Raw genomic sequence first — 11,509 nt, forward strand, 5'->3', positions numbered from 1 at the left:
TTTGACATGTTTTTAAATAAGAAAAATTTACTTTATTTACAAACATACAAACAAATAATGTATAAAAAAAAATAATAATGGGAATGTAAAGGAATAAAGTGGTTTTGTTCGGTGTATTTACCTTCATTTTGATGCCTGGCAGAGGATTGGGGGAGTTTTTTAATTTTGTGCTCCATCGCTTAACTTAACGTACTTGCTACACAGTTAATGCTACAATTATTGCTGGATTTATCACGTATACTGTGCTACGCTAAGTCGCTAAACTTAATTTAGCCACAGAGCGAATGCCGGCCCTCTTTTGAAAATGATTAAACCGCCGCAGACTGTCTTTGACTGACTCTTCCGATGCCTCGTTCGTCGACGATCCCGCCGTCTGCTGCAGCAAATTCCCATAAAGGGGTCGCCTTGTTCCTGTTTTCGAAGATTTTTGACGGAATAAGTAGTGGAGGGCGGCGCGACTTTTTTTAAACGCCGCTCAGCTTTACACCGGCGGCAGTCGGTGTCAAACACTCATCAAGGTTCCTCGCTGTCGTAATACGCTCCGGATTCGATCAACAGTTTCTTTTAGTCACCGTGTTCCTTGTGTCTTTACAGGAACCTTGTTTATCCGGCAAAAAACGGAGTTCGATTTCGAGAACCCCTCCATCCTCGTGGTGATCGAGGCCGAGGACGAGGGCAGACCGTCACTTTCTTCCTCCGCCACCGTCCAGGTTCAAGTGTCAGACATCAACGACAACGCCCCGGTTTTCCACCAGTTAGAGTACAGGGCCACCGTGTCCGAAGACGGACTCCCCGGATCCACCGTTCTGATGTTGGAGGCCGTCGACGGAGACTTGTCCCGAGACAACTGCGGGTTCGACTTTGCGATCGCCGGTGGCAACTTGGGTAATGCCTTCCAGATTGAGAGCAGCGTGCACTTCTTGGAGGGGAAGGGCTTCCAGACTGTCGGGAGCCTGATCTTGGTGGAGAAGCTGGATTTTGAAGCTGTGTCAAGTTATAACTTGACTGTTGTGGTGTCAGATCGCGGGATCCCCCAGCGCAGCTCTAGTGTGCCCGTGCTCATTAGCGTCACGGACGTCAACGACAACCCTCCGGCTTTCAGCAGAGCCGAGTACTCGGTGGTGCTGAGCGAAAGCGCTGCCGCGGGCACAGAGATCTTGCATCTGTCTGCCATTGATCCAGACTCCGCTCCCAACGGAGAGGTGCAGTACTCCATCAGCTCCGGGGACGAGTCCGACCTCTTCCAGGTGGACCGGTGGACCGGCGCGTTGAGGCTGAGGCGATCGTTGGATAGCGAGAGGCAGTTGTCCCATATGATCGTCGTCCAGGCGAGCGACGGCTGGGGCCACTACGCCTTGGCCCCTGTTACTATCGAGGTGAAGGACATCAACAACTTTTGGCCCTTCTTTCCCCTCAAACTCGTAACGACGAGCATCAGGGAAAACCAGCCCCCGCAGGCCTTGGTAACCATGCTGCATGCGATCGACCATGACAAGGGTGTTTACGGACGGGTGAAGTACTACATGCTAGATGACTCGAAGGAAGGCGGAGAGGCCTTCTTCATCAACCAGACATCGGGAGAGGTACGAAGTCGGTCCACGTTTGACTTCGAGAAGGTAAACTCCTTCCAGTTCATGGCTCTTGCCGTGGATGCGGGCAATTACTCGGCGACGGTCACCGTGCAGGTTTACATCACCGGGGAGGACGAATACAATCCCGTCTTCTCCTCCTCCGAGTTCTCGTTCGAAGTGCCCGAGGGAGCGAAGAAAGGCGAGATCATCGGCAAAGTCCAAGCCAGGGACGAAGACGGGGGCCTCGACGGCATCGTCCTTTACTCCCTGTCCGGCAGTTCGCCTTATTTTGAGGTCAACAAATCGACCGGCGCGATATCCCTGACGATGGACAGCTACAGCCACCATGTCGGCCGCTCCAAAAGGGATGTGCGTCTAATAACGCTGGAGGTAAACGCTCACAGCCCTCTTCAGACGTCTCGCACCACAGCGACCAAAGTCACCATAGACGTGACCCACACGTCCTTCGGCCTCAAAACGGACATGAACATGCTGCTCGTGAGCGTTATCGCGGTTTCCCTGGGAACGATAATCATACTGAGCGTCATCGCGGTGGCGCTGTTCTTTGTCAAATTGAGACGGCAAAAGAAGGAGCAGCGGAAGCACGGGCGGACGGCGGGATCGGGCACCATGCTGCACAAGTTTGAGGAGTCAAAAATTGCGGCGAGTGAAATTATTTACCATCAAGCCCTTCCCGGATACACGGCGGACCCGAGCGGCAGCGGCGGCGGCCCCTACACCCGCGGAGGCTCCCTGGATCCCTCCCACTCCAGCGGTCGCGGCTCGGCGGAGGCCGAAGCGGCGGAGGACGACGAAATCAGAATGATAAACGAGTACCCTCGCGTGTCGAGCATCTCCTCCTCCATGCAAGAGCGCATCTCGGCACGAGGGCCCGACTCCGGGATCCAGCAGGATGCCGACCAGCTGTCGGACGTGTCCTGCGAGCCGTCCATAGACTGGTTTAAAGGGAAGAAACTGGGCAGCTTAAACGGTAGCCTACTCGCCGGCCAGGTGCCGGTCTACAGGGACGAGGGAGGCGGGTATGTGGGAGTGGGACGGGCTCTGAGCATCTCCCATCCGAAAGACTATACCTTCCCGGAGGATGGGAAGCCGGCTGTGGACGGCTCCTTGACGGCTATCGTGGCCAGCGATGAGGAGCTGAGGGGAAGCTACAACTGGGACTACCTGCTCAACTGGTGTCCCCAGTTCCAACCCCTGGCCAACGTTTTCACGGAAATCGCGCGCTTAAAAGACGAGACGGCTCCCCCTCAACCCCGCAGGTCGTTTCATCTCAAAGGAAAAGCCGAATCGAGGATCGACCCGCCGCCTCTTATAACATCGGTCGCCCACCCCGGAGCCAAAACTGTACCCCCGAAGCCTGCTGTAGGGAGGTCCTTCCCCCATATGAGCTCTTTCAGGCGATCCCCCTTAAGTGGCGAGGGGTCCATCTCCTCGGTGGCCATGTCGCCGAGCTTCTCCCCGTCACTCTCACCGCTGGCGGCTCGTTCCCCGGCGGTCACGCCCTTCAGCGTCTCACAGGGTCCCTCGGCGTCCATCATCAGCGCGACAGAACACCATCTGGAGCACAGCGAGGAGGCGGAGCTGAGGATTTAAATTCCTTAAAGACTAACAGGTGCGGGAGGTTAAAACGGCGATCGATCCGATTCTATTTTCCTTCTTTTTTTTGTTTTTTTGGTTTTTGTTTAGGCACGCTAAGCAGTCCAAATAAGTGAAGTGGTGTTGCTTAATTGCTTAGTGAAGACAAACTGAACTACATGACTAACACGCCAAAATGGACTATGTATGATTTGTTTTTTTTTTGTTTTTTTTTCAAAGAACCTCCTTATTCTCCTGTTGATCAGTGTTAATTTGCACATTCAAATGGGGATTCATACATGATGTCAATATTTTGTAGAAAAGCATTGTCTATATTTTTATATTTACATGTGGTTTCTGACATGGTGTGTCAAGGTCACTAAAAACATCAGAATATATTTCTATATTTGTATATTTGTTGCTTGTACTGTATTATTGTTTGTACTGTAAAATGGCAATTCTCACGCTCGTGGTTTCGAATCATGCTCTTCAATAATCCCTAATGGATTGGGGTTTTCGTAGCAGACCGTTGTAAATATTTATAGAATACGAGGCGTCCTTTCTTTGTACAAACGAAACATCGGAACCGCGTCGAAGGGTAAATCGTGAATGTGAAACGCTCAAACGTTGTCTTATTCGAGGAAAATGCAGCCGGACGTCTATCGATCCTCTGGCTTTAATTTACCGCACATCGGCCTTAATGGTTCCCATGATTTGATTGAGAAAACAATCAGCAGCCTGTTCAAGCCACAGTTTCACTCTACGTGACCCATTGGTGACCAAAAAATCTCGTTGAAATCATGAAGAATCACACTTTAGGTCAGGGTTCGGGATTCCGCCGAACAGCGAGGAAGTTCCTGGTTCAATTCCAAGGCACCTCCACCCTAAAGTCCCTTCTGGGCCTTTTTTTGTGAAGTTTTTCAGCGTTCTCACGGTTTTTTGTTTTCCCCCCAACAATCCAAAAATAAGCAGGAGTTCATTGGCGGCCTTTCATTTCTCAGACATATAGATGTAAATGAATGAATGTATGTCTCTAAATGTGGGCCTGCGATCAACCGGGCCGGCGTGAACCGCAGCTCTCACCCAATGGGATCGCCTACGGCCCCCCCGCGAACCGCCGTCCAAAAGCTACGCGTTGTCATTCCCGACGCGAACCTGGCGCATCGTCAGAGGAGGAACTCGGTTTCTCCTTCATGCAAACTCTTTCAAATCAGGCTGTTGACTCATCGGGAGTGAGAGCGTGTTCTCCGAAACCTGCAGAAGTAGTCGAACTACATGTAGTTATAGTATTGTTGACCCTAAATCGGTTAGATTTTGGGCTTACGCCTAACAGCAAGGAGGTTTCCTGGTTCAATCCAAAGGCACCTTCACCTTTAACTCCTTTAGGGCCTTTCCCGGTTCTCCAGTTTCCTTCAACAATCCAAATCCAATTGTATCCCTTACTTGCTCGGACGTATGAGAGCGAATGGCTGTTTGTCTCTAAATGTGGCCCTGTGATTGACCGACGACCGGTCCAGGGTGAGCTCCGCCTCTCACCCGATGGGAACCACCGACCGAAACCCACGAGTCAGATACCGACCCGAACCTGGGGCATCGTCAGTGGAGGAACTTGGTTTCTCCAACATGCAAACTCACTTTTATTGTTGAGACATTGAGACATGACGCTCCGACTTCATCAGAAAATGATGGGATATGCATCGGTATGTGAAGTTTCGGGAACTTTCGTCATCCATCAGGCTGTTGACTCAATGGGAGTGAGAGCGTGTTCTCCAAAACTTGTAGAAGTAGTCGAACTGCATGTAGTCATAGTATTGTTGACCCTAAATCGGTTAGATTTTGGGCTTACGCCTAACAGCGAGGAGGTTCCTGGTTCAAAGGAACCTTTAACTCCTTTAACTCCAACAATCCAAATCTAACCCCATCCCTTACTTGCTCGGACCAATGACAGCGAATGGTTGTATGTCCCTAAATGTAGCCCTGCGATCGACCGGTCCAGGGTGGGCCCCGCCTTTCACCCGATGGGATAATCCGAAACCTCCGAAACGCCAAAAAAAAAAACACGTTAGCAATGGAACTCCATGTATTTGTAGCATCGGAGACCCTAAATCGTCCATTCCTGCGGATGGGGGAATGAATGGTTGTATGTCTCTATGTGCGGCCCCTTTATCGAGCCAGGGTGTCATCGAACTATCGCCCGATGACAGCTGAGGGGGTTCTGAGGCTCCAGAACCCCCAGGGTACCCTGAGTGCAGGATAAGCTATTAGCATTCGCGAAAGAACCAATGAATGTTTCTAACGTAAAGGGGACTCCTATCCTGACACTCGAGTTACCAGATAGCAATTGATTGAAATACGGACGGTTTCGTCCTCGACGGATGAAACAAGAGACAAACGCCGGGTTTCGAGCGGCCGGAAAAACAGAATGTATCATGAGAAGAAAAGAAACGTGTGCCGTTTACATGCTCAGCCATAAATCACGTGATGCTTTGACACCGATGCCTGTTTACCATAAGCTCACTCATTAACCCTCGGGAGCCTTTTCGGAGTCGATCCATCCGCCATCTTTGCATCGATAACCAATCCAGAGCCTCGCGACGACCCGGTTTTGGTTTTTTTGTTTTAATGCCCAGATTTAGACTTCTGTTATCGTTATTGTACGCAGCATTAACACCATACAGTATTTTATTTATTGTGTAAGTAGACCTCGGACGCTGTGAGACTTTGTAATGTATTTACAAAAAAACTTTTTTCGACCACAGCCAAATATACATGAAGACTACCTAATCGATAGAATGAAGGTACCTTGCCGTGTACTGTATATTGTTTTCTTTTTTTTTGTATTTAACAGTGTTATTTGCCACTTAGTTTCATGCTCGCCCAAAATGTACGTATAATGTGCCGAAGAGGGGGAGCCAGTCCTCCAAATGTTCATGCTTTCCATCCTAGGCTTATCTGGAAATGTTGTGAGCTAAGTGCCTAATTAAAGTACTTTCGTGAACACAATACTGCCTCTCTCAAATTCTTTTCTTCCCCAGGTGATGTGTTAAAATGAACGATGATGATGACGATCGCACGTCGTAATTTATTCTATGAATATTGATGGAGCGGCGCTGAGTTTCCGACAACGGATCTGAAACCCAATTTGGAGTTTCTTTTATTCAAAAACTAAAGATACTCTCCCGTGGCTCAATATGCTACGAAATCGGGTAACATCTGATTTTGAGTTAGTTTTCGTAACTAAAATCCCTCATCCTGATGGTAACTTGACGCATTGCGGCGGTTGGGCGCTTCGGTCTGGCGCCGGGAAGGTCCCCGGTTGGATTCCGACGGAGGGCCTTTCCATGCGGCGTATCCATGTTCTCCAAGTGTCCACAAGCATGCAGGAGGTTCATGACAACCCTAAATTGTGCGAATGAGAGCAAACGGTTGTATATCTCTTTATGACGGATGAACGACTGGGTGAATGGTCGTATGTTACATTACATTACATTACATTTGGCAGACGCTTTTATCCAAAGCGACTTACAATAGAGGACATAAGGACTGCAAATAACACTTGCATGATGTCTTGTATGTCCACTTGTATGCCCATGACGTCCGAAAAATAAAGTGCAAAATAAACGGTATAGATAACAAATAGCCGCTGCTTTTTTCACCCGCTTCGAAGACTGCGGCTTAAACAACGTTACAGCTAATTTATGGACTGCCTCGTGATTAAGACGACGGCACGAGCGCGCGTTTGCCTCAAGAGGAAAGTGACGCTGACGGCGACGACGAAAGAGAGATCGGGGAAGTGTGCGACGAAGTTATTCTGAGGCCGTTCAATTCCGACACTAAAGAAGAAGACAAATCCTCTCCCTTCAGCTGAAGGGAATCTTCGAATCTTTGCACTTAAGACCTGAAAACACTTTGTAGCCTTGATTTTGACACTTTATAGTTTTATTTGTATTTTTTATCCACCCCCCCGCCCCTTTTTTTTATTTATTTATTTATTTATCTTATTTATTTTCTTTTTTTTTTTTTACTGTTTATATAATTTCCTACTATTATTTATTATTGTCTTGTTTTACTTGAAACTTTGGCACGACAATTTCCTTCGGGATAAATAAAGTTGTTCTTATTCTTGTTCTTATTATTCTTATTTTAGCGTGCAGGAAGAAGATAGCGATCAGCCGGAGTGGGAAAAAGCGTAAGATGGACTTTTCCTTGAAAATAAACATATTCTTGGATGTTACTGACATTTTTTAAATTAAAAATGTGAAAAAATATTTCTGTGTAAATATCTCATGTTACAACATGAGCAACTGCGGCTTATTTATTTATATTTAGCGGTCGCTGCTTATATTCAGGTGCGCTCAATAGTCCGGAAATGACAGTATTTATGGTTCAGTTCACGCGTTTTATATGATTTTTTTTTTTGTAAATGCGCTAGAAATTCATCCTCATTACATTACATAACATTACATTATTTTAGCAGACACTTTTATCCAAAGCGATTTACAAAAAATGCAATTCAGTCACCGAAGATCCGAAGTACCAGTTGTCGGAAGTAAACATACATACATTCATTACATCATTTTTTTTTTAATTTATTTTAATTTTCTTTCTCAGGGGGTTGGTGGCTAAGTGCGATTAGCACGACTAGCACGATCCTCGTGCTATGTATTATCATCCGCATTTGAGGCTTTGGTGCAGCCGCATTAGGAGACATAATAAAACAATTAAAAGCCCATCACATTGTTCGAAACCCTCAAAAAAGTCACCTGTCCGAGTGTTTCAAAACCAGCAAACTTGTACATTTGTTTTCTACTTAAGTGTCCGACCTCCCTTCTTGTGGGAATTGGTTGCATCACTTTCATTTTGCCCGGAGCCGAACCCGAGCCCTGCCGTCTGATGAAACCCTATTGAAACTTGAACCGGGGAGCGGGGAGGGGGTCCAGCTGCGACTGCAACCAAGTGATATTCTGAGCTTGTACACACACACACACACACACACACACACACACGAACGACGGATTTACGGGCGGAGGTGCCCGGACGCCCTGTTTGATGATGCACCCGGTCCGGAAAAGTACAATTGTGTGCACCTCGGCTCGGAGGCTGCAATAATACACGACAGATCTTAAGTGATATGAGGAAGAGGGCAAACGGCGAGTCATTACTCACGCTCAAAATTAAAGGCTCCCTCTTAAACCAAATGAAATCTCTCATTTTCCTGTCATCTCGTGAAAAAGATAGACAGGAGGCTCCTCCGTTCACATGCGATCTCGGTTACATTTAAAGCTTTTTTCCAGACATTTCCGCAGCGGACTGCGTCACGGCGGGGTCTTACCGATTTTCTTACCGATTTTCTTACCGGTTAACCTGCGCGTCGCTCTCCCGTTTAACCGATTACTATCGGTTTTGAATCGTAAACCGTTTCCATCGGAATGGCAAACTGCCGCGGCTGGATTCCCCCTTTATGTTATGTTATGTTTCACAATATATCGCCGCTGACAATAATTACGTTGCGGTCGGGCTGCAAAGATTTTGGGCGTCGGTGGGCTGAGTTGGAAGCAAGGTCAGCGCGGTGGTGGTGGAGGCGGCTCCGATTCATCGGCTGCCAGGAATACACCTGTGGGACATTTCGGCCTGATTGCGTTTGAGCGCGTCACGCTGGAGAGACACCCAAGGCAAGGCTTTGGAGAGGAATAAGACGGGAGACGAAAAAACGACAAAGATTGAAAGGAGGAAAAAAAAAAAAAAAGGGTCGATTGCTGTGAACTTTTGCCAAACACGCCATGGAAACAAACCGGGCAAACATCACGGAGCGGGTTTGGCCGACCGGACCGAGGGAGCGAAGCCCGCGACGGATCCGGGGGCGGAGGGCCGAGCCAAGAGAGCTGGTTGTGGCGGCGGCGTGCACGGTGGCCCGGCGGTGAGTGAACCGCACACCTACCCCGGCTAGATAAGCGCAGCAATGCTGAGAAGGCTCTCTGTTCACGTGCGCTTATCGTGCACGCTCGTCACATTTTGATTTCAACGCAGACACCGAAAGGTGGGAAAGTCGATTTTTGCTTGGTAAAGCGGTAAACGTTTGCAGCAACAGCAAGCGATGCTCGATAGGCTTCCCTGCCGCAACCGACTGAAATCTGGTTTATTTTTTTTTCAATTCAACTTTACTCGAGGTGTTTTTGGAGTCACTGTCTTGCTGGAAGGTCCAAAAAAAATAACCCTGTTTTTTATAAAACCTGGCAGAAAACTTTAAAAAACAAAGTGATATCGGGGTGGAATATAAATATGCATGTCTTCGGAGGTTCTCGGTCATCACTTCTTGTCGTGGCAACTGGACTTGACTTTCTTCACTTTTAAAACGTCGTTTCAGTTCTAATGACCCGCGGGGAGTTTCCGAATATAACCGCCGTGTTGGAAAAGTCACGTTGCCACGTCAAGAATAAATATATAGAGGACTGTCCGGGAAAATTTGAATATTGTGATAAAGTTCTTTATCTTCTGTAATGCGATTACAAAAAACAAAAATGTCATACATTCTGGTTTCATTACATATCAACTGGAATATTGCAAGCCTTTTATTATTTTAATATTGCTGATTATGGCTTTCATCTTAAGAAAACTCAAAAATCCCATCTCAAAATATTGGAATATCATGAATTTTTTTTTTTTTTTTTGTAATTGGAGTTTCCCTAGTTTCCCTCCAGGTTCCTTTTCGAGCTGAAAAACATGCATTGAAAACCTTAAGTTGCCCTTTGAAATATATTTATGTTGATAAATATATGTGCAATTGCAACTTTATATACACACAGTGGGGTAAAGAGTATTTGGTCGGTCAACTGTGCAAGTTAAAAAAAGATGAGGTCATCATAGGTACACTCCAACTATGAGAGAAAAAAACAAATCCAGAAAAATGACATTGTCTGATTTTTAAAGAGTTTATTTGCAAATTATGGTAGAAAATAAGTATTTGGCGAAGACCAAAGTTCATCGCTTATATACCCTTTGTTGGCAATGACAGAGGTCAAACGTTTTCTTCTCAAGGTTTTCACACACTGCTGGTGTTATTTTGGCCCATTCCTCCATGCAGATCTCTTCTAGAGCGGTGATGTTTTGGGGGCTGTTGCTGGGCAACAAGGATTTTCAACTCCCTCCAAAGATTTTAACTGGGCTTGAGATCTGGTGACTGGCTTGGCCACTCCAGGACCTTGAAATCCTTCTTACGAAGCCACTCCTTCGTTGCCCGGGCGGTGAAAGACGTTTCATCTTCACTGCCTTTGCTGATGGAAGGAGGTTTTCACGATCCATGACCCCGTTCATTCTTTCCTTTACACGGATCAGTCGTCCTGGTTCCTTTGCAGAAAAACAACTCCGAAGCATGATGTTTCCACCCCCAAGCTTCACAGTAGGTGTTAGTCGGCTGCAACTGAGCATTCTTTCACCTCCAAACACAACAAGTTGAGTTTTTACCAAAAAGTTGTATTCTCCAATTCCTCTTCTGGATCATCCAAATGCTCTCTAGCAAACTTCTGGCGGGCCTGGACATGTACTGTCTTAAGCAGGGGGGACACGTCTGGCACTGCAGGATTTGTTTCCCTTGTGTTTTACTGAAGGTAGCTTTTGTTACTTTGGTCCCAACTCGGTCCACCCGTGTGGTTCTGGGATTTTTGCTCACCATTCTTGTGATCATTTTGACCCCATGGGGTGAGATCTTGCTCTGGTCGTCCATTATCAAATAATTTCTCCCATAGTTGATTTCCTCACACCAAGCTGCTTACTTGTTGCAGATTGAGTCTCTCCAGCCCGGTGCGGGTCAACAATTCTGTTTTTGGGGTCCTTTGACAGCTTTCGGTCTTCACCATAGTGGAGTTTGGAGCGTGACTGTTTGAGGTTGTAGAAAAGCGTCTTTTTCTCTGACAACCAGTTAAAACAGGTGCCGTTAGTCCAGGTAACATGTGGAAAACTATGGCGCCTCTTACAAAAGAAGTCTGTGAGAGACAGAAATCTTGCTTGGTTGTAGGTGACCAAATACTTATTTTCCACCATAATTTGCAAATAAATTCTTAAAAAATCAGACGATGTGATTTTTCCGATTTTTTTATTTTATTTTTTTCGCATTCTGTCTCTCATAGTTGAGTTGTACAATTTTCAATGATGAAAATTACAGGCCCTATATCATCTTTTGAAGTGGGAGAACTTGCACAATTGGTAGCTGACTAAAAAAGTACTTTTTTATCCCACTGTGGAGGGAACTCTTAAACAACACAATGTGACTCCAAATCAATCACACTTGTGTGAAATCAAAATATCCACTTAGGAAGCAGCACTGATTCCTTTTGACTACTTTTAAG

The 11,509-nt window shown here is 46.7% G+C and overlaps 1 protein-coding gene across 1 annotated transcript in view; it reads left to right on the top strand.

The window, feature by feature from the left end:
• The window catches only part of LOC147224195 (protocadherin-16-like), a 105,190-nt gene extending 98,950 nt beyond the window's left edge, over positions 1-6,240 (top strand). The window contains exon 21 of the mRNA XM_086164951.1: positions 595-6,240. Within this exon, the coding sequence (XP_086021077.1) occupies positions 595-3,185 (2,591 nt within the window). The 3' untranslated portion in view covers positions 3,186-6,240. The remainder of the gene's footprint in view (positions 1-594) is intronic.
• The last annotated feature ends 5,269 nt before the right edge of the window (positions 6,241-11,509 follow it).

Source organism: Fistularia commersonii, chromosome 18, assembly GCF_037954325.1.
Source record: "Fistularia commersonii isolate RoL2024-O1a breed Wild chromosome 18, RoL_Fcom_v1.0, whole genome shotgun sequence".
NCBI classification, from domain to species: domain Eukaryota; kingdom Metazoa; phylum Chordata; class Actinopteri; order Syngnathiformes; family Fistulariidae; genus Fistularia; species Fistularia commersonii.